The sequence below is a fragment of the Sesamum indicum genome, linkage group LG9 (assembly GCF_026168435.1).
Source record: "Sesamum indicum cultivar Baizhima isolate 11 linkage group LG9, ASM2616843v1, whole genome shotgun sequence".
NCBI lineage: Eukaryota > Viridiplantae > Streptophyta > Magnoliopsida > Lamiales > Pedaliaceae > Sesamum > Sesamum indicum.
Window position 1 is genome coordinate 8775138 of NC_142665.1, and position 24578 is coordinate 8799715.

The window sequence follows — 24578 nt, forward strand, 5'->3', positions numbered from 1 at the left end:
ACAAGAATAGCAAAGCCTTGCTTGGGAAACCACACTGAGATGAGGGAATATTGGATTCGAGGGTTTGGGCCATGCTATTTGTCGGAAATTACAAGGATAGTATACTCTGGAAGAGGTGAACAATATAAGGTTCTTGAACATTAAGAGCTCACAAGATGCAGAATCACTCCTCAAAGAAGCTATAAGAGCTTCGCAGGGAACTCTTAACTATCACGTATTCACTCAAGTATATACGATTTGCAAATCCCACATTTCCGAAATAACATACATTTCTGCTGATATATGATAAGTTCCAGCATATGGGCAAAAGCATCCTGACCCTACTCGTCCAAGAGGACCAAGTGTAATACAGCACATGAATCATTTTAAAAGTAAAAGCACTAGAAAGTACTTGGAACCAATTTGATGTCAAGAGCCAAATGATGGGAAAGTAGGTGCAGTAGCAATGAAGGTTCGTCCTGGTTCCTGCCCAGAGTCATTAGGACAGACGTAAAACAGTACCTGCGAGACGAATCATGATCAATTTTGTCTCAGGAAACGTCAAGCCAATCTTACTTTCTAAGTTAAGGAATTTGTTCTGAATGGCAACAAAAGCAGAAAAAAGATTCCCAACCTCTCCAAGTATTAACGTCTCAGACTTTGAGTGCGGCTTTGTGGACCATTGTCTCTTTGTGAATTTGGTGGCAACTTTTCTCTACAAGGTCGAGCAGCTTCTCCAAGTTCATTGCCCATGAGTTTAGAATGTCATTGCTGTCCTTGACTGTTTGGAAACAGATCACACCCATAGGTCTGTTGATCTTTGCCACTAATGCTTTGGACACAACCATTTCAGAGAGATGTTTTTCAGCCTCCTGCCATAAGAATGAGAATGCTATGAACAAAGAAGATAGGAAAAAAGCACATGGAAAGATACCATGGTTCAAAACTGTAGTTTGGCTAATATCAATAGGTGGTGTTCCACATAGTCAACTGTCGGGAATATCATTGGTGGTACAAATGCATTATAATTCCAAAAATATCACGGAAGTTATAGAATAGTGCATATAGAAAATAACCACTTATAAGTGCAAGCAGAGACTCACATAAACTGTTGAAGTTAAACACCAAATTATTCTCAAGCTTAACTCTGTAAGGAACAGCAAATATTAAATAAGCATCTATACCAAGGAAAATGCAAGTTCCGTTAACGGTTATGTTGTTGTTCATTATACCAAGAATCTAATATTATTGTTCACAATATGGAATTAGACTGATAATATCATGATGCTGGCCAATACCAACCAGCATTATCCTATTATCTGACTTATGACATATATATATATATATGTACACTGCGAGAATAGTAGGTAATGTCCAATTTTCTTGGATAAGTCGTGCTCCAATATGAAAATATGGCTCTAAATTAAACCCATAACTAAAAGTTTAAAGATGAAAGTACAAAAAGGAAGACATTATCCTCAAAGATACTTTAAAAAAAAAACAATTAGTTTAAAAACTTAATCATCGAACAGTCAAAGACTTGGCCATCAATTTCAGAATTCAGAAACTTTAGACTAGCAAAGAGCAAGGCAAGTGCTTCCTTTATCACATCTCACGTTTTACCCTTTCAATATAATATCCCCAGTCTCTGTGTTTATTTGCCAGGTTTGGGCATTACATCTATCAGCAAGAAGGAACCAAATTCACCCAATCAAACTACAGGTGCATGCGTAAAGGGCAACCTTACAACTTGACATGTCCAAAATGATGGAGGGATTTAAGGATACAAGAGAAGGCCACTATAAATTCAAAAGAAAAGGGCAGTCACTTTCTTCCCAAATCATCTAAATATATCACAGACCAAACAAAAATATTGTATAGGGTATGCAAATTTACAATGTTACTTTTCTTTCTCAAAAAGAAGAAAATCTGAACAAAAATATGAATTATTTGCAAATTATGGCTCATTACATCTTTATGTTCTTGCTCTAGTTCCATTTTGCTAATGTCATTAAAAGACGGAAGTAATTCATAGATCTTAGAGTTTTACAGGAAATGCATATCACAGATCAAATGGAGACAGACCTGGACAGTAAGGCATAACAGATCTGCAAGCCTCTTCAAGGTTATCCGCGAGTAGTATTTTGAGACAACAAGGATGTTCTGCAATAAAATCATTTGAAATCATATGCATTGCATGAAAAGAAATAGACTTAAATTGGCATAAGCAGTATATCACAGTGATATCAGCGAAGAAAGCAGTGTATGAATCACAGAGCATGAGAAAACATATGTAATATTTAGGAGCATTACATGTTCTATCACTCTGAGTTTCAAATCTTCAGCTGCCTTATCACCCAGAGATCCGCCAAGCATGTTTCTCTCATTCTCAAATTCATCTTTGAATGTGTCCCAAAGAGCTGTCCACTGAATAACCTCCATGGTAACTAGTTGTTTCAGCAGTAACCTTATGGCAGGGTAGAGCAAGTATCAGAATGAGTAGCATATGAAGGCAAAGAAATTGAAAGGAATAACCATAAATTTATTATAAAGCATTAACCTGAAATTAGGAATTTCTGAAAGGTTCTTATCCTCCAGAGTTGAGTTAAGAAGGCTTGACTGCATGGGATCATGAGGAGACAAGACTAGATACCAGCATATTTTTCTCAAAACCTACAGAAATTTAAAAGCTCATTCAGTGGAATACAAGTTACTTGGAAGTAATTACAATCAATAGCATTGGACAATGCACAAATTAGTTGATCATACCGGTATCCATTGAGCAGGGTCTTCTTTCAGAGAGGGAATCTCATATATTGACTTGTAACATCGACATATCTCAAGATAATTGTTGCTATGTGCATAATACCTACAGGAAATGACAATTAATCAATACCAGTGTATATACATCAAATATCATCAATCCGTTCCTGAACTCTTGAAATTTTATAAACTATTTTCAAGTCAAGTGATTTCGAAGAATCCATGGATACATGTGAGGCAGATTTATTGGCCTTATAGTTTTCCTCTTTGTCTATGTACTGTATGCTCCATTTAAACTGGTGGTATATGAAAAATAATCTTCTTGCCAATAACTTAATTATGGCCACGTTCAGAATTCAGTAGACACCTGATGAATGAAGGTTTTAGTACCTTTTATGGTTTCTTCAAATTAGTGGCTGAAGATCAAAATGCTATAACATCAAAAATTACAAATAATTAATTTTAAATGCCAATGCAGTAAGCCGCTATGCTTAGATAATAAAACAACATGCGTGTTGGCATCTCCAGAAGGAAAAATGAGTGAATACTTTTGTCAATGGAGCATTTATAAGTCCGAATCTTGCAAAATAAACAAGACAGGACAAGATAGGAGAGGAGAATATGTCATGCCATGTGACTTCATATGATTATGATTTATGAAACCACATATTTCAAGTAGACCAAGTAATTTACACTGCAACTAATCAAATTCTTATCTGAAGTATCCCATTCTCAACAGGAACTAACAGCTTAACAGAACACTATTGATAAACTTCATAAAAGCAAAGTCTTGTGCTTCACGGAATGACTGTTGCACTACAAAGTAGAATTATGCATAAGGGAAGCAATTATTGAAAGCCAATCAACCAGTTACCCAGATCAGGATCCAATTAGAGACAATAGCAAAGGGCCAAAGCCTGCACCGAATTTAGCCTTGTAAACTCCAACTTAAGATACCTATTGTATATGAATATACATGTCTGCATAATTGTGTGCATCCATTTCATATGTTCCAGTTCTGTGAATGCACTTATACTCCGTTCCTAATACAAATATGATGTGCTAATATATCAGAAAATAGAAAATCAAAATGGTGCATGCCTGATCATTAATTGGTAGTATATCTTTTTCAACTCCAACAATGATGGAATATCAGCAGGAGCCTCTTCGACAATGGCTTCACCTTCTTTTGGCTTTTTCTTTTCTTTTGAAGTATCAGCTTCAAAAACTCTAGGACTTATCTTTCTCGAAAGTATTTGTGCACGGACATAGTCTTGGCGATCTAAACACAAACGAACCTGAAGATTTGAAGAACAAGGAACTTATCAAATGAGCCAAGTTCTCCATTCGAACAAAGCGTCAACTGTAGATGGAGAGAAATGGACTGGAGAAATCACGTACTTGCTCAAGTATGAAAGCTATCTTTTCAGTTTTTGCCATGGCGCCAAATGTCTCCACCTGTGGCACAAATCTGTCAGCAAACTAGAAAAGTTGGAACAAGCTAATCTATGACTAATGCATCAGGGCCAAATGATCTAAAGGATAATAGCTCAACATCATGATCCACTGACCGCAACTTCTTGCATCAAGTCAGCAGCCTCAGCTATAAGTCCTTGTTCTTCCTTAATCTTTGCAAGTTTCTTAATCAACCGAGCCCTCTCTATCTCAACATATATCTGGCGTAAATTTGGGCAGTACACTAAGAATCAAAGTCGTTAATAAGAAAAATCTAAAGGCATTTTCAGTATGGGAATCACCTTCCCAGCGGACACACTGTTAAGTGTCTTAATAAGCTCTATTTTAGTATCAAGATCTGGAGTCTGATCAATATATTGCATTGCTTGCTGGACCATTGCTTGTACAGCCTGCATCAAAAGACCAAGAACAAAATTTAATAAGACTGGAAATTTCAAGCAGTGAGCGAAACCCAGAAACATTAATTATAATTTCATACAGAATACGAAATGCTCTGATAGAAAAGAATAGATAACACTCTTTCTAATATAACTATAACTACTTTTTCTTTTTTGGGACTTGGATAAAAATAATGACCCTAAGGTGATAAGCAGCAGGAGAACGAGCAGAGATAACTAGCTAGTCTGGTATAGTAGCTAATAAAAAATAAACCGCATTACAGACAAATTTTACATTTACCACCAGTTACCATACATGTCAACAAAAACACAAATTAACTAATATGTTCAGCTATTTTAGTATTATGTGGATCTTTCCATAAATACCACAGTACATAATACCTAAAAAGAAACCAAGCTTAAAAGTCGACGTTCTTAGCCCTATATTGAGGATCCAAATGATTATTCATCACAATCCAAACAGAAATGGAAGAAACTGCATAGAGATTTCCAAAAATGCTGAAAACTTCAATACGATTTGCATAAGTGCATATGATTCTCAACAAATGCATGATGATAGAGAACTGGAACTAGACTACAAGTTTACAACGCGTGTTTACCATTGCAAACTCCATGTGAGGCCCTGATGAGTTGCCTAATTTCTTCCATTTTGTACAGCATCACGATTTATCTTTGAGGCAAAACAGGTGAATCATTTAGAGAAATGGATAGGCTATTTATTTTGCCAAATTATTCATTTCTTATGGAGAATTCATTCCCTGTTGGGCTACTGATAAGTCTGAGCACTGACCAGAATTTTGACCTCATCACTCATAGGGTTTATGTAGACCAGAGAAAATATATTATCATCTCCTCAATCAGTGGGCACCAACGTGACTGCATGTAACATTTCTTAGTTTGACAGTGAGTATTAAACTCAGAAACTAATATTCCTGAAGTTGAATATCATAAACTTCCTCTATATTTTACCATGTGAAAAAATTCTTACTTTGACCATGAGTAACAATTTCAGATACAAAATAAAACCCAAAAATAGAAAAAGTAGAAAGTCATGTATGACAAGATGATCACACAAGAACCATCCCAGCCAATGATGGACAGAGGAGACCCGTGAACCCCCCCACCCCCACCCCCCAAAAAAAAAAAGGAATCTTGGTGATGTATATATAATGCAAAACTTTTATATATTATTTGTACTGGACCCTCCAATCCAGTTAAAAGAGAATTCTCAATTCATAAGTTGTGCCCCAATACTAATGCTCCCTATTAACATTTAAATAATCCAATGATGTTTCAAAAGCTTGGAGTAAATAAATTCACATGCCTACAGATTCCTGATTCCTTCAATCTACAAAGACCAGTAACACATGCTATGAAAAAATTTATGCTTTTTTACTCCTAGGAAAACTCCCCTAAGCTATAAAAAATTTGACAAAAAGAAAAAAAAAAATGACAACTAATCTAATTATACACCTCCTTATATGGCCAAAGAAAATATTTGTTCTGTAAATTGATTGATCAACAAGAGAAAATTTTGAACATATTGTTTAAAGGATTACCAAAATGTTCAGCTCACCACTCTAACATATTTTTTAAAAGAACCAAGAAATTGAAGTTAATAAATTATTCAGAGCATATTCTGAAAAACTTATTGTTAGTTATATTTGTGCATAAAAATCAAAATTGATTGATATTCTACTATTTTAAGGACGGCATAAACTTTCATACACTGATGTAGCGACTTGGCACCTCTAATACTTCTATCCCAGATCAGTCCCTGATCCCAACCCCTGCATACCCTAGCAAATGTGAAGTATGGTTTCAGTTACAAGTTACACCATGCTCGGGTAGCTCTAGAACCGAAAACATTCAGTCGGACCCACCAAAACACCCACATAAATCAGACCACTTAGACAAACAAAGGCAAGAAAGATCCTATGATTTTCATCACCAACATGAAACGATTGTACCCTTGATCAACATTACAATCAAACAAGGTGTAGGTGCCCACAATTTTCTCGTCAAGCATTTACTTTCCCATAACAATACTTAACTATCAAGAAAACATAAAAGATCAACCCCGAAGTTACAAGCTCTAGCCACTCTTTTTACCCCAATTCAAATCATAATACTATTACCACTACTAACAACCACAAAAATAAAAGAGAGAAAGAGAACCAGAGAACAAAGATTTAGTAAGATTTGCTAGATTTTAAGCTCAAACAAAATTAATTACAAACGCAAAATGGACACATAAAATCTTCAACCCAATACATTCCTAGGTCAGTTTCACAAACTAACTAGTGACATTAAATCTAAGAAAAAAAAAAACTGCACAGCGGTCAACAATTCAAAAGCCATAGTTTCAACTGGACTACAACAATATAAATATCAATAGTATAAACATGATAAATGCCGGAGAAGTCGAATGAACCTGTTTCAACTGTCCACGCCGCTTGGAAATAAGCAAAATCTGATCATTGAGTGTTCTCCACGCACCAGCTTCAAAGCAGAGCTTCAAAATATCGGTGACGGCCTTCCTCGTACCTGCAACATCCCCCACTTGCCTCATCTGCTTCTCCACATTCAGCAACATCTCAATTTTCGCCTCCAAATCTCCGCCTCCATTTTCCTACAAAATTAAACCAAAACATTCCAGAAATCACAGCACGAGAGACAAAATGGGTAAGCCAACAATAGCGTATAAGCTAATTGGAAATCAAGATTGCGCATTTGCTTACCATTTCGATCGAATAGATACGACCAATTGGTGAATTTTTCGTGCAATCGATGAAAAACAAAACCCTAGACACAGAGAGAGAGAGAGAGAGAGAGGAGAGAGTTGAAATGTTTACAGCTAATAAACCTTTTCAAATTACAAAACTTTACTTTAGTTTCTTCTCTGTCAAGTAACAGATTCCACATCATTACCGAAACAGAAAAAAAAGAATAAAGTAAAAAAGTTTTCAATGTAATTAAAAACATTTTGATTTGTTACATTGTGTTTGGTTCCATTTTCTTGAGGGATAATTATAGTTTTCCTCGTCATATATTGCCATTAATTTATTTTCAGTCCCTAAATATGTTAAAATTTTATTTTAGTTCAATTTTTAAAATATTAACAGTTTTGCTCCTTAAACATAATTAATGATCATTTTGTCCTTTTAAAGAAGACATATAATCCAACTATCTTTTTTCTGTGCTCATGATCAGGCCCAACATATTTTTAAAATAAAATTAAACCTACATAAAATCATATATTTTTTTGACCGTCTTGTTTTCGGGTATTTCAAGTCCTCGGTATTCCCGAATAGTGTAGCTGGAGAAAATTCGAAAAAGCGAGGACTTGGAATACCCCAAGATCAAGGCAGTCAAAGAAAGATATATATGAATTTATGAAGGCTTAATTTTATTTTCGAAATTATGTTTGGGCTTAATCACGGGCACATAGAAAAAATAGTTGGACTATATATTTTCTTTGAAAGGGCAAAATGGTCTTTAATTCGGCTTAAGGACATAAACTGTTAATATTTTAAAAGTTGAAGGATTAAAATAGAATTTCAATATATTTAGGGACTGAAAATGAATTAGTGGCGATAAATGAGGACCAAAACTATAATTATCCCTTTTCTCGATTTGTTTTGTTGTGTTTTGTGGAATAAATAGAGATCGATAGAGATAAATAAGTAAATAAGTTTGTGTTGAGATAGTATGTATGTTCGGATTTGTTCTTAGAAGTAATTTAAAATTGTTTAAATTAAGTGTTGTATGTTAGATATTGACTTTTGGGAGACAAAAATTACTATTCATTGTGAAATTATGTCTCTTATATATATATTTAGGACAAAATGTATGAAACTCCCATGTGTTTTAAAAAGTACGCAAAAAACACCCCCATATTTTTAAAATAGGCTAAAAACCCCTTCCTGTTTTGTTTTAGTCAGCAAAAAACCCCCATTCTATTAACAATTAATGGGAAGTGGAAGAGACGCCCGTCTGCTGCGTTTGATAGTCATTTTATGCGGTTTAAGTTCATATTTTAAGATAATTTGAACTAAAATACCCCTCTATGAGTCTATATAATATACAAAGGGCATTTTGACTTGTTTTGTGTCTTCCTTTTATCATTTCAAACCCTAAAAATAAGTATTAAATTTAAATTGAAATATTAAATTATTAATATGATTAAAATTAATTAAAAAGAAAGAAAATCTGGTATTTCGTCCAATTTTCGCATTTTCGGCGCCGTCCTGAGAAATTTCCGACGCCTAATGGTACCATTAGAATTCTCTCTTCAAAACGAACATTTTCATATATTCAATTTGAGTTTTCGTCGATCATAGAGAGTGGGCTCAAGCAACGATCGCCAAACATATTTGACGTCGATTCGTCTCCGTCCGATCGAATCTCGGTCTGAAACTACCACCATCAGATTCGTCTCTTCAAGACGATTCTAACGAAATCGGCCTCACTCAATTTGGTAAAGAATCTATGGAGATATGATGATTTAACTAAAAGTGACGAGATTTGGGGGGGAGGGGGGGGGGAGGAAGCCGAGGTAAAGGGGGTAGGGGTGGTGGGGGGGGGTAAGGGGGTGGGCGGGGTAGTTAGTTTTTTTTTTTAATATATAATAATAATATATTTTTAAAATTTTAAATTATTTATATAATATAAATTAAATAATGCGTTGAATTTAGACCTTTTATTTTTTACAAAATTTAGCGGTTGAGATTAATTGATTAGATCTAACGATCAATATTTGATAAAAAAGACCCAACGGTCACTAAAATAAGAAATAATATATATTAAGTAAGGGTATAACGGTCATTTTCTAAAAAATTAACACCGTTAGTTGGATTTAACGGAGAGGGGGCGATTGAGCTGAGTTTTATAAAAAGACATGGGAGTTTTTAACCTATTCTGAAAATAGGAAGGTTCTTTTTGCAAACTTTTTAAAATATAGGGGGGGTTTATGCATTTTGTCCTATATATTTATATATATGTGTATATATATATATTATGTTATTTGCATGTGGATTTAATTACATAGTATTTCTTTAATTATATTAGTACGAAAAAAATAATTATAATTTTTATTTAAATAATAATTTTATATTTAATTAATTTGTAAATGCACTATAGTAATAGGTTAACAATATTTTTTGTTGGAAGTTATATTGGAAGTGATAAATTCAAATAGATTATTCCAATAATGAAATGTTTGAATTAGTAATAGTGTTATATTATATTGTATCTTTAAATTATCTTAATTATTAGAGTACAAAACATATAAATAGTTAAAATAATACAATGTGTATTTGAAAATTAATACACACGAAAGAAACAAATTATACACTTAACATATAAAAAAGCCCATCCAATTCATCCTCCATTTTTATTAATTTTCAAGATCCACAAAACCCCAATATTAATTAATTAAAAGTTATGATTGTATAATGAAACGATTTGTAAAAATAGCACGGAATAATATAACATGCACATATACTATGTTCCCATCATCCCTTAGTTTTATAATTAACATATGTCAATAATTTATTTAAACTATATTTTGCAAATAGTCACTGTAGGCCTAAGTACCGTCACATTGCCGTAGTGGCTGTCCATGTGGTCGCTGCAATTGCGTCGTACCATCTTTCTCACTATGTCTGTAACCTCCATGGTCAGACTGCACCCCAAAATGACGGATGTAATCTATTCATGATCTATTATCGCCAATTACCAATTCTGTGTCCAGACTACGATGTGGTCTAACGAAACGTTGCGCGCCAATCTTGGGCCACCATCCCTGCGAGCTGTCTAATCCGCTGCATCCCAACTCGCAATATGTATATGTGTTTGTGCAATTGGTCCAGTGGAATTCGAGATGACAATTGGGGCACTTTCGCCTAGGGGTGGCAGACGAGCCGGCTCAATTTTGAGCTCGAGTCTAACCAGTCGAGCTCGAGCTCAATCCTCTTTGTTCATCCGGCTCGCGAGTATTTTTTATTTTTTATATATATATATTTATATATTTAATTTCATATTTAATACTTTATCAATTTTATACTCAAAATTGATCATATATTATAATTATTAATCAATTTCATAATATTTTATTTTGAATAATAATAACTTATGGTACTTTTATTTATACATTTAATCTTTATACAAGGTAGCAACCCCTTGGAAGTAATGCATCAACTAAAGCATAAAAACATGGCTTGGTCATTCAGATGTTATCGAAAAACCATCCAGTGTGTGGGATTGTCATTATGTCTACAATCTACCCCTTTCCTTGCAGTACAGAGTTGTTGCGTAGGACATTTTTTTTTCAAATAATTCTGGGTATATTAGATTTCTAAAAGTATAAAACTCTTCCAAGACATCATATTCGTTGCTGCCTGGAGTTCCTGGTGTCCCCATGCTGTCGCTCACGATGTTGTTTCATGGTCAGTCCTTGTGCTTGCCATAGTTTTATTCTATATTGTGCAGTAAAAAGGCAACCACAGTGGTATGTTTTAGAAAGATGAGACACGTGGAATCAAAAAAGCAACTAATATCGCCTAAATACTTGATAGGGTTATAGTCTAAATACTCAAGCAAAAATATTACATACGGAATACACATAAAACAAACAATATTCAAATAGATGCGGCCACTCGGTACTAAACATTCACTTGCCCAAGGAGTATAACCAGTGTAGTTTGTTCTCATCATTTAGACGGAGGAAAACCATTTGCATGTTGTAACTATGAAAACGCTCTAACGTAGTGGTGAAGACGACGTCCGGTAGATCCTTAATCATTGTTAACTCATCTATGCACCATTCAATAGATTCTGTAGCTTTAGGCCCTGTGCTGTCACTTTCCTTGGAGTGACTCATTCAACATGTCCTAATCTCACACTTCTATGACTGCAACTCACCATTCCCCATCATCCAGGACATTTGCTACTAGACGATGAAATGAACGTCGATGCTGGCGGTAGGGAACAGTACTTGTCTGTAGATGGCATGGGAGGTGATTGGGAGAATGTTGTATTCTCATAGTCATCTCTTGATCGATGACAACTCAAATGAGTCCCCTCCATTTGCTCATTTGTGTGCAACATGGATTGCACAATATGGGTGGGTGAAGGAACACGCATTACCCATTTTGCGGTGTGCCGTGCAAGCATCTGAGTACAGAGATCAAAGTGTGGTAGGACGTGTTCAACTATTCTATGACACTTCAGATTTTTCTACATTTATCAAATTCACTAGGATGTATTTATATTTGACAAAAACTAGGAGCAGTTGCTATAAAGTTACTGGCCATAATTATGGTATATAATCAATATACATTTAAAAACAAAATCATTTTTACCCGATACAACTGCTCCAAACGTCCAATATCATGCAGGAGCCGCTAGGGACGACGCATTCTGTTAAGTTTGTCCTTCAATTGGTCCATCATAAACACACAATCGTGACTCATAACCAAGTTCCTCCTCTCGGTTATACAAGCCCACATAGAGGGAAAAAATGATGATGATTGAAGTCGGTGACTGATGACCTCCTCGTGCATGAACTCAATAAACGCTCGCTCTATATACATGGACCATACAATTTTCTCTAAACGAGAGGATTGCAACAAACCTATGTCGGTGGTAGGCTGCATTTTTGTAGGATCTCGTATAAGTCAATGATTCATCACAATTAAACTTACGCTCGTTTATATATTCAAAAGTAGAAAGATGAACGAGTTATAATATACTAATTCGCTTTTAAGCCAATTTGTACACCTTGTCCAATTTATTCTTTTTATTCTTCAGTACATAAGAATCACCATGAGCAACAATGACCGAAAGATTTATAAAATACTAAGTGCCCGTTTGGTTGTGTTTTTATTTTCATCTTCAGTTTCCAACAATTGTATTTGTGTAGAAATGCTTTATTGATTTTTGTGCGAAAATTGAGAATATGTTTGGATTAGTTATTTCCAAATATAGGTATATAGGTGTGAGAATGTTGAATATAGGTATATGTATTTTTGATGTGACAGAAATTAGTTATGAGGGTTGACCAAATTGATTGAATATGAGTGAGTCTTGCCATTTTTTTTCCCTTTTTCAGTACAATTTTTTTTGTTTGTATATATATATATATATTAACGTGCACCTTGTGCTATGCATAAATTTAATTTAATTATAATTAAATTATATCTTACAAAATTTATAAGTTATGTGGCAATTAGTTAAATTTTTTTTTAATTTTTAGTCAGATGGATAGCATAATTTTCTTTTCCACTTATACCGCATAAATATCAATAAAATAACCGCATAATCACCAAAATAAGAATGAAGATATATATATGTACTGTAAAATTAAATTTTGATTAATTAATTATTAACTCTTATTGACTTTTTTTAAATTATTGTACGTGACATAAATTATTTTTAATTTATTATTTAATTATACTACTAAGCTATTTAACAAATTTTCATATAATATTATTGTACAATATATATAAATCATAAAAATAACAGTATGTTATTACTTTTCATAAAAATTATATATTAGTAGTTGTAATTTATTTGGACAAATGGTGGTTGGGAGTTAATGGTTGTTTTCTTTATTAGTCATACTTTTTGCACCATTAAGTTCTTGAATAAAACCTCCTTTACAGTTGGGGCACACAACATTTCGCCTCTGAAGAGTGGTTTTCCTTGTCGCTCGACATCTTGCTCCATCAAATCAAAAGACAATTGAAGTTTGCTTGTGGAAGGAATTGATACATTTTCAAGAATTTGCAGCCACTTGAGTATAATCTGTAATGATGTATTATTGGTGTGTTATTACTAGCATGTCTCTATCACTTTGTGTAATTTCCATGCAATCATGCAAGTCACTCTCTATAAATATATGTCCATGCACCAAGAACCCTCACTTGCTCCATCTTCCGTAATTTTTGTAAGCTCAAGAATTTGCAAAGTTCTCTTCACTCTTTAACCACTAAAAACTACAATGGCTTCTATAGGATATGCATTCTAGTCCGTTGTTTTTTATAGTGAAAAATGGACAAGGGAGATGGAGGACTTATTCGTAAAATCTCTTATCTACCTAAAACGCCTAGGTATCTTTTGGCCAAACAACCACTCCATGCAAGCGATTCATTCGGCCATATTCGACGTGAATAAGGCGTTCCACATGCGACTAACGTACGCGTGGGGTTATACAGGGGTCAACAAACTTCGCGAGTGATTTTATGTGTTCCAATGGGTGGAAAATCACCCCGACATAAATTGGAACCACGACGAAAGGAGATTGACCGCAGAGGACGCCGTGTGGGAGGCCATTTGTCGGGTATGTATTAGTCTAAGTGGTTATGTTTTGCTATTGCAAAATTTTATTTTTATTTAACAATAATTATTGATATAACCGTGCAATGCTAATCAATAGGAGAAGAGACTCGCCCGATGTTACAGGGATGCCTACGAGCCAAAGTGGGAAGAGTTGTGCGAGCTCTTTGATGATGACGAGAACGGCAGCATCCCGTTATCCAACGACGACGAAGACGGTGATGATCCTTTGCCAGAGATTCCAGGTATGATGGCCCCCCCAATCGAATGAGCCCGTGACTATAATTTTCGATTCTATATGCATGAACGTGCCGTCGAGCTCGGACGAGTCCATGTCGTTTGCTATGATTTCCATTGATGCGGACTTAACTGTCCCGAAGGCTCCGAAAGATGACGGTGCAAGCTCGTCGAATGCCGGCCTACTGGATGAGCCCCCCACCATTGGATGAAGGTCTTGGTTTGATTTTTTTGTTAATTTTGGAATGTTTTGATGTAATCCTGTGATGTTTTATTCGAAACGGATCTTTTAAACTTGCACTTAATATTAATATTTTTTGCATTATTCACTTGTTTTAATATTATATCTTGAAGATGCACAAACCAAAAAAGTGAGGGACAAAATGTGATATATATGTATATATATATGAAACTGTAATGTATGGTCTAATGCAAAATGTGATATATATATATGTTGATAACAATCTTGACGGTACGACGCTAAAAATCCAGGAAAATTGGGATAAGCAGAATCCACTAAGTAATATGTACTTGAAATAACAAGAGATGTAATCATGAATGAAGACTGTAAATAAATGGTGTAAAATCTTCGAGAATGTAAATTTAATACCATTTGGTGGCCAAGAAAAATTCTGATCATTGATGAGGCAGTCCATGAACACACGGGCATCGTTTGCGCTACCCTCCCATCCAGCCATGACATACGTAAACATCAAGTCAAAATCGCAAACAACCATAACATTTTGTGAGATTTCACCGTGCCGTGAACAGTATGCAATTTGCATGGACACCGGAACACTCACTGGTATAAGTGTGCCATCAATTGCACCGACGCAATCCTAATAATAAATTAATTTGAAATGTTATGAGAAGAAAAATTAACGGCTTCAGGGTTTAATGAATGCAGTATACATTACCTTAAAATATGGAAATAAGTGTCGATTGTAATGGATTCTGGAATGAATATGATTGAAATTTGTAGGACAAATAAGTTCCGGTGCAAGAAGATTCAGAGCCCGCGAAACACGTTTCATGTGTCTGAAAATGGTCTCCAATGAGTGTTGGAACCGCTCGAAGCTCGTTCTTTGACGCTCGCTTAAACCAACGGTTTGTAAGAAAATGGCCACTGATTTCATGACAGAGACACGCGCCCGTTGCGAGTCTATTAAAACACCTCTCGCTTGTAGGAACAAGCATAAACTTTGAAATGTTTCTTTGTTCATCCATAACATATTGTAGATTCGATCTGGGTGCCCTGACATAAGCTCACTCATCCAATCAGAGCCTTGCAGAGAAGAAATATGTTGCGGTTGCTTTGTGCGAAAATATGAAGGGTATTACACTTCATGCATTAACATGAAGTGGTTTTCCTCATCCGAGGACGTATCAGAAGAATCTGTGCCTTCATCTCTATGACTAGAACTACTGTTGCCGCTTGATTCATCATCTCTCTATTTCTGCTCAAATTGATTGGTGGTATATTTAAATGCAAATATGCATTAATCACAAGTCACCTACTACTCTCTACCACTTGGGGGTTTGTGCATCAACCACCATTATTTGACAAGAAAGAGGATTGGTGACAAAATGCCATAAATATAACGTACATAATATTTATAATAATTACATTACTTTCCCTGACGAATTGATTTTGCATATCTCTAGCCTGACCAAGTTCATACATGGGGTTTGATTTTTTTTACCTAGCAAGTGTTGTTAGTTTTACTTTGGCTATTAATCTTTGTTTACACGAAATTATAAAAATAATTTTAGTGTGTTTTTAGCAATAATTTACACAAAAAAATTTCATTCTCCATAATTTGTAAGAAAATGAGTTTATTAAAATGAAGAATTAATATTATTTTTTTTATAGCAATAATTTACACGAAAATTGTCATTCTCATTAAATTGTAACAAAAAGAGTCTAATAAAATGATAAATTAATATTATCTTTAATTACAAAAATAATTTAAAATAAAATTGTCATTCTCTATAAATTGTAAGAAAATGAGTTTAGTAAAATGAAGAATTAATATTATTTTTCTTTATAGCAATAATTTACACGAAAAAATGTCATTCTCCATAAATTATAAGAAAATGAATTTAGTAAAATGAAGAATTAATATTATTTTTGTTTATAGCAATAATTTACACGAAAATTGTCATTCTCGTTAAATTGTAACAAAAAGAGTTTAATAAAATGATAAATTAATATTACTTTTAATTACAAAAATAATGTACTACAAAATTGTCACTCTCGTTAAATTGTAACAAAAAGAGTTCAATAAAATGAAGAATTAATGTTTACAGCAATAATTAACGAAAATTGAAATTATTAAAATACCTTATCTGAAAAATAAAACCTTAAACAAATCATTACCATGAACATTATAATCTATTATTTAAATAAATTAAAAAAAAAGAACTAACATCATACAAGTTTATAAAAAAAAATATTTCAAATTCATGTAGCTTTGAAAAATTTTTGTTTACTTGCCCAATCTCTCAACCCAAGCACGTTTGTCCTCATCACTCATTAGAAGAAACATTTGACCTCTCACCTTCAACACAAACTGATCTTGCACTGCAAATAACAAATCCTGTGTTAGTCCCTCCATTTTTACAGCGCAAGCATGCAATCTTCAATAGATGAGTTGGAAACTTTTACCAGCTTCCGAGTTTTGGCTTCACTGCAAGCCGTTATGATATCAATACAGGCTCAATTCGATTTGACCGGTCACTTTGCCCCCCTCTTCACTGCACTCCTCTTGTTGCTCTTGGAATTTTTCCGCTCCCGGATGAGAGTGGAATACCACTATCCGTTGTAGGATAGCTTACATCAACTTCATCATCGTCATTGTTGGCGACAGGAGGCATGGCAGAGGAACGGGCATTATTGCCGGTGGCTACAGAAGCGGAGAATATCTCAGTACATAAATCGAAATGAGGCAGACCCTTCTTTTTCAAGCCAGACTCTCTCGGATTAGCTTACATAATCATTCATACTTCATTCAAGTATGACAAGAAATGATGAATATATGTTTGAAAATAAAATGAGAAATGTAATACAATTACCACGATCCATTCAGTCCAACGATCCTCTGAGGCAGTCACAGTACACATTGTTGGGTCCCAACCAAAACCAGTCCGTTTGTATACCAAATCATAAAACTTACGCCAAAGCATCCGAAGCTTGTTAGCCTTACTTTTAAGTTGCCTAACGGTGTATTGTGTTTTATTACGTTCGTACAACTCAACCCCAATTTCACGCCAAATTTGCTAACTAAATGTAGATGAGATAATGTGTCCTTTCTTGTAATGTTCATACATCAATTCAATGAACAAAGACACCTATGGCATATCCCACCAAGCATCATCAATTCGTGACCTCTGCTCCGAAGACGTACCGCATGGCTCCTTCCCCTTTCGACTCATCTACCATGTTAAAGTCATAACGTACGTTACTAAAACATTTAAAGTATTAATAGAGTATTACTAAAATATATACCACATTTGATCTAATGTTTCATTAAATAATAACAGTTCCTTCATACCGAACGCTATGAAATAATTGTCGTAATAAATTGCAAAAATAGCTTCATTCTTATAACTATATTTTCAGAATTTGACAATAGCTTCTCATTAGCTCAACAACAAGCATCATTAACAAAAAGGACCTAAATAAATGTACAATGCACACTTAGCACACGACACACATAAAAATTCAAGAATGACAAGAACGGAAAATACACATAATTGCATTTCAGAAATGCCCAAATGGTGAGTTGATTTCAACAAATAATGGTTCTGTTCTTGCCGTAGACACAAAATGTACTTGCCGTAGCATATCATCAAAGATCTACCTATATTCATAACATCTACCTATCATGGAAGACACAAATAATGGTTTTGTTTCATTCGAGTTTTTAGTCCTCTACAATTGACAATGGATCAAAGCAATTATGCAAACACTTTTTATAATTAGTCCCACTCCACAATTTTCAAGATGTTAACTAGAATTTTATTTAACTCAAAATCTCAGGATCTTTTTTTTTATTTATTTAGGACAATATATCCACATAAAATCCTTAAGAAATTTGATTATTTTGCACGTCTGCATAATTTTCTTAAGCTATATACTAGAAATTGCCCAAAGATGGTAAAATGCTTAAATAAGGCAGTGAACTGACAAAATATGCATGACATTCATTCCACTAGAAACATACGACATATACCCAAAATCCATCAACATAGTTTATATAATGACACAAAAATTATGCAAATTACCACAAAATGACTTCAGAACAAATAACACCAATCACATAATCGATGGTCAATCGAGCTAGTTCAACGAATTCACCAAGGGTTTTTAGGTTCCAAAATAAAAATATAAAAAAAATGGTATTCAATCTAGTTTTACAAGCAGAAAACAACTATAACAACAAACAATGTCGTAAATGAAGAACTATAATAATGTGCCCAAAGAATTAAAGTAAACTGAAAGCATTTTGTTTGTTTATGGACAGAGAACAATGGAAGCTTTCATGATCATTTGTGTGAATGAAATAAAGGCATAAACACTCACCGCCAAATCTACTACAAAAAAATATATGTCGGTACAGAGCTCACTTTATTTTGGGTGTCGCGCTTTCTCTTCCGGCATCGACCCACAGGACTCGACGGCCGAAAAAAACGGATGGATCGACGGGCGTGCAGAAGCGTCCGGGGAAGAGGAAGGAGGAGGAGTTTTGTTTGAGGCTTCCATTGAAAGGCATGATTGGGAGAGAAAGCAATTTTAATTGATTTGAAACAAGAAAAAACATGGTGACAAGATAAGACAAGTATGACAAACCCATGTGACCTATAATTTCAAGAAATTAAGGATTAAAATAGGAATGCATTCTCAATAAAAATGGTTTGACAAAACAAAATTTCAACTACCCAAACAGTGAAAAATGAAAAAAATCTCATTGAAAACACAACAAAACGGGCTCTAATTGACTTTCACAAATGGCTAATTGAATTATACAACATTTAAACATGATTATTTTGTTTCAAGCATTTAAACATTAATATTTACTATGTTACCATATATTGGAATCAAGGATGTAGCATCGATCACTGACGAACTATCAAAGTCACTCATTCTCACAAAACCGTACTACGACGTTTGAATAATTAAATTAATTTAACATTTAAAATCCATCATTATTTTGAATATTAAGCACGTAGAATATTATTTTTATTTTTATACTATTTAATATACTATCATAAACCCACAACACACGGCATTGAAAGATATTCTATACATCTATGTTGTTTCGCAATGTATAATAACAATAACAACTTAAATGAATTACTCAAAACATAACTAAACAATTTTAAAATAAAAAAACTAAAATATATAAGGCATGCATGGGATATGGCGGAGCACAAGAACATGGCAGTTCATTAAAATAAGTTTTACTCAATTTCTATAATTATACACATACAATATGTAGCATGTACTGGTTTAGTAGAATAGATTCTCCATAAAAGAAAACCAACAAAAAATAAAAAAATCAATCTAATCATTTTTTCAAGCGTCAAGGCAATTTTCATACATTAAAAAAATATTTAGAAGAATTAAGCACAAAAGAAATCACAGGCATATGAAACTTAAAAGGCTGGACGAAAAATTCAAACCTAGCAACAAATAAAAAGAAGAAAGCACAAATGTAATAGCATTTCAGATGCATGTATACTATTCCTTACTAATTTATTGGCAAGCACAAAGCAACTAATTCATCAACCCAACAAATTTGATAACAGACATTGCCTTCAAAATAACTAATATTATAGTAATAAGATAACACATGTTGCCTCTACTCTAACTAATTTAACACAACACGGTACATGAAATAAATTATTCTCATTATATGGTATACTAATACAAAGAGTTTGCCAAGTACTAACTCAAAAATCTAACCGATGATGTTAGTAAATGAACCAACATATCAAACTCAACAGCATAAAAAAACACATATAACACCATCAAATTATGGATAGGCAAGCATAATCATGATAGTTTATAAATAAATCAAAATACCAAAACATTACATAAAAATATTGTGCCAAAATGATTAATAAGTACCTTATTAAGTCAGAGTAGAGATATAATGGTTCTATTATAGAAGAAACAAGCGACTAGTTATGAGAAATGGAATGCAAGAGAAGTGGATGTCTTAGTACTCTTTTGTCAAAATTTTTTAATGGACCAAGTTATGAAAATACTACCCCCACCCGCAACGTTTATATCAGTAAGAAAGGCTTAAATGAAGTGTTTCTATTAAACTCTATATATGATATATATATATATATATATAGAGAGAGAGAGAGAGAGAGAGTGATAAAAAATAGATTGCTTGGAACATGATAACAAAACTTGACTGTGTAACATGTGAAGGAATAGAGACGTAAATAAAAAATTAGATGCAGCACAAGTATTCACTGCAAAAGAAAAAATTTGATTCATAAATATACTGTATTTCAAAGCAAACTAATGGTACTGAACTGAACTGAAAATAAATCTTATAGCAAAGATCCTATACAATAACTCTCATTAATTCTACTCAAAACAGTGCAGTTCAATAATTGAATCCACAACCATATCTCAAATAAAAAAAAATAAATTTATGGTAGATATGCAACTAAGTCAAAGAAAAGTGTCAACTGAAATCAACCCACTATAGAGTGTGTTTGCGTAAAATTTTATACTCTTTGATTATTTTTTCTCACGGTGGATCTCTTTGGCTTTGGGAGGAAAACCGCGAGTAGAAGATGGGTTCTATTGTTAGCATGTTGCTAATTGATAGGATGCCCCATAGATGGACGACGACAAGGGCGTGGGCGGCGAGCTTTGGAAGGATTCGGGGCTTCAACCTTTCAAATATGAAAATATTTTGAAGGTTGGTGATGCCTTGTTCACCGGACGTGGCGTGGCGGCTTGACAGAGGAAGGAGGAAGGCGCAAAGATTCTACGGTGAAAGGCCGAGGCAGCAAAAGCGTTGGTTGCAAGAGGATATTGGAGAAATGGGGTGTTGCCAGGGAGAGATGAGTCGTTCATCAAAAGGCAGAGGCATCTGGAGGCGGCCGGGGGTAGATAGTGGTGGCCGGTGGGCCTTTAGATCGCGTCTGGGCTCAACCTTGTGAAGAATGGAATTTATATGAGAAATGTTGGTGGGCAAAAGTGAGACTGTCTTCCTTTGACTTGCTAGCCGTGTGGAATTCAAAATTGAACTTATACAAAGCCCAAGACAAAACAAAATATCATACAGATAAGGTGTAAAAAAAAAAAGGCAAACATTTGGTCTATTTTGACCCATCTCGAAGATGGGCTAAAAAGAAAACCAAACAAAGTGTTAGAAATTAGGTAATGATGGGAATAGAATACCAAAATACCCCCAATAAAAGAAAAATAGCTATCCAAATTGAAGAAGATCCACTTCTTTCTTAGTTGGGACGGCATGTGGCCGAATTCGACTCAACCTAAAAAAACTCGATTCTTAAGTCATTGATTGTTTGACACCTAAAACCTTTGGATCAAGCCATGTTTCCCAAATATGTGGATATGTTTAGCCCTATAATACACCAAACCACTTCATTTATTAGTACGTTTTATTCTCACACTAGTATTTATTATCTCATTTTCACCTCACGAACTGATTTAAGCATTGGAGAGTCTTCACTGGAGACCACCTAGTGAGCCTAAGGATCTTTTTTCCTTCTCAGGTTCCTAAACACTCGATTTGGACTATCTTTGAACCGATCTCAACCTCCAATCCAAATCAATTTGGCTTCGTCATTGGAAAATACTTGGAGAACTTGAGTGGTGGAAGAAACTTCTAGGAGAGAACATAGCTCAGTGGAATCAGACCCCCCAAGAGAATGATTGTTGAAGCAAGTAAGCAGGCTATAGTAGAGTATAAAAGAAGTACAACGACCCCCATCACGTGAGACTTTATACGAAGGCAGTTGTTCGAGGGAGATAAATGAAAAGGGGTCGAGGACGATCCTAGGGAAGCAAAAGCAAGGTTGGACTTGAAAAAGGTCATGCCGAAGAACTGTTTGAAATAGAATCAAGTAAGGGAGGAAAGAGGAGAGAACCAACAATCACAAAAGTAGAGAGAGATGTTGTAAGTAGGTAGACAAAACATTTGGGATTATAGATTGATGAATCGAAATCCAAGGGACCAATTGTGGCACAAAATAAGAATTCACCGTTCTCAATTAAGGTATTGACGAAAATGTTGGAGATGAATTTTTTATTCCTAAGTCTGCCGAAATATAATGGAATAAAGGATCCCAAGAGCATGTTTGGGTTTGAGTCGTTAATAGAATTTATATGACTAGTCTGACTCAACCAAGGCAAAATTATCTGTAGAGCTTTGACAAGAATGGTTCACCAGCATCCCAAGTGGAAATATTTAGTTGTTCACCAACATCCATTTTGCCAACAAGAAAAAAAATCAAGAGATTGGCCACATATTTGTTCACTATTAGGCAGGAGGATGAATCTTCGAAAAACTTTGTAGAGAGATTTAACAATGAGATGTTGGAAGTCTAAGATTTAAGAACAGACATAATGATAAGTATGTTGATACATGGCTTAAACAAAGGGCTTTTGCTTCAGCCTTGGGCCGCAAACCCCCTGAAGATGTAGAACAATTAGTGAAGACCACACAAAAGTACATAGGCGAAGAAGAGACAAATGCCATAAAGGACAACACAAACGTAAACTTTTATGTGGTTGGATTCTTACATGTGTGTGTCCAAGGTGGGGAATCAATGGGAGGATTTGTACTAGGGTGAGAATGAAGATGAAGATGAGGTGCTTGATGGGAGGAATGAATTGTTGGAGTCATTGCTTTTTAGGTTGAAGAGGGAGCTAGAGATGTCAGCTGTTGGTGTCAGCTTTGGCTCAAGTGGTGGCGAAGATGTAAGTGAAGAGGCGATAGAGGGAGTGGCTGCAGTCTGAGGTAGTGGTGCCGGTGGTGGTTGTTCTTCATCTGCATGCAAGAGGGGACGTCCCCTCTTGAAGTGAAGTGAGAATAATGGTGGAATATAGTGATGTGATATAGTTTGTGTGGAGTACAAAAAATGAGCTTGAAATAGCTTCAAAATCGAGAGAGAGTAAGAATTTGAGTGGGAGAGTAGGTGTAGCAAGTTGTTACCAAAATTAATGCACAAAGGGTATACTCATAAGTGATAGTGGATCAAGATCCAGAAAGTGATTATGGAGAGTCATATGCCATTTGAAAATTATGCGTCTTAGCTATCCAGTCAAAGAATCTGTTTTTGATTTGAACTAGCATTGACTGAATATGACTCATTGACCAAGTCTTGTCAAGTTTGCCTGAGATCCAAGAGTTAGGATCTTTTAGTATGATGTGTCCTAATATGTCAGCAACCACCATGACGTGTCCACCTACTGTATGCTGATTCATATTGCTAAAGTAGGCTTGTTTTGTGGACCTACCAGATTTAGTAAAGATAAAAAAACAGCTTTATGAGATTTTACCTCCCTATTCATGGGCCAACAAATCCTGATCGACTAGGTTGTTCAATGGGGGCTCACTTCCATATTTTGGGCCTAGCAAAGAAAAATATTCAGGGGTATCATATACCATTATAATTTTATTAATTATATATATATTAATAAATACATTATTATATTATAAATATATTGCCGAATTTTTATGTTTTTCAAATTTGGTTAGTTCGAATGCGAACCCAACCTAACTAAAAAGTTTTCTATTATGACTGAACCAAATAGAGTTATTTGGTTCCATATTTTGTAAGCCATTACGGTGTACTGAGTTATCAATTCAATTCAATTTAATCAATAGAATTGCACAGCCCTAGTGGCCCCCCAAACATGCTTTTAGAACAGTTCTTGCAAATTATTTTTTTGTTTTTTCAGTTAATGGATTTTTTAATTATTTATTAATAAAATAACTACATCAGACAATTTTTTTGAAAAAATAATTATTAGTAGAATGTATTTTTAATAAAAAAATAATTTTAATTTAATAAAAAATTTAATAGTTTTATTAATATTGTGTACAAAAGATTGACAAAAATAATATTACGTGTTTATTAATATTGTGTATAAAAAAAATGACAACAATAATATTCCTTAGCTTTACTTGAAATAACGCAGCCAACCAAATTTTTTAAAAAATAATAACTATTATAATATAGTTTAAAATTATTAACATTGTGTACAGATCAAAATTTTCTTAAACATGTTACATTAAAAAATTTTACTTTGGGTTTTGCTTTCTTAAATTTTTTAATAAAATGGATTCTTGTGTAAGCAGTTTTCCATAATTTTTTTAAACATTT

General features: G+C 34.3%; 1 protein-coding gene across 1 annotated transcript; it reads right to left on the reverse strand.

The window, feature by feature from the left end:
• Nucleotides 1-251: 251 nt before the first annotated feature.
• On the reverse strand, nucleotides 252-7513 carry LOC105171123 (26S proteasome non-ATPase regulatory subunit 12 homolog A). The gene is made up of 12 exons (XM_011092148.3): nucleotides 7358-7513; nucleotides 7051-7248; nucleotides 4500-4607; nucleotides 4314-4418; nucleotides 4144-4200; nucleotides 3844-4040; nucleotides 2749-2848; nucleotides 2540-2652; nucleotides 2293-2446; nucleotides 2065-2142; nucleotides 614-851; nucleotides 252-501 (listed from the first exon to the last, which is right to left on the reverse strand). The coding sequence occupies exons 1-11, from the start codon at nucleotides 7358-7360 to the stop codon at nucleotides 633-635; spliced, it is 1332 nt and encodes a 443-aa protein (XP_011090450.1). The 5' UTR covers nucleotides 7361-7513; the 3' UTR covers nucleotides 252-501; nucleotides 614-632.
• Between the last annotated feature and the right edge of the window lie 17065 nt (nucleotides 7514-24578).

Excerpts from the sequence above, each read along its gene's own strand:
- LOC105171123 (XM_011092148.3), bottom strand. Across the intron at positions 4,201-4,313 it reads ACTTGATGCAAGAAGTTGCG|GTGGAGACATTTGGCGCCAT; the intron begins GTCAGTGGATCA and ends TTTGTGCCACAG. Across the intron at positions 2,447-2,539 it reads TCAGAAATTCCTAATTTCAG|GTTACTGCTGAAACAACTAG; the intron begins GTTAATGCTTTA and ends CCCTGCCATAAG.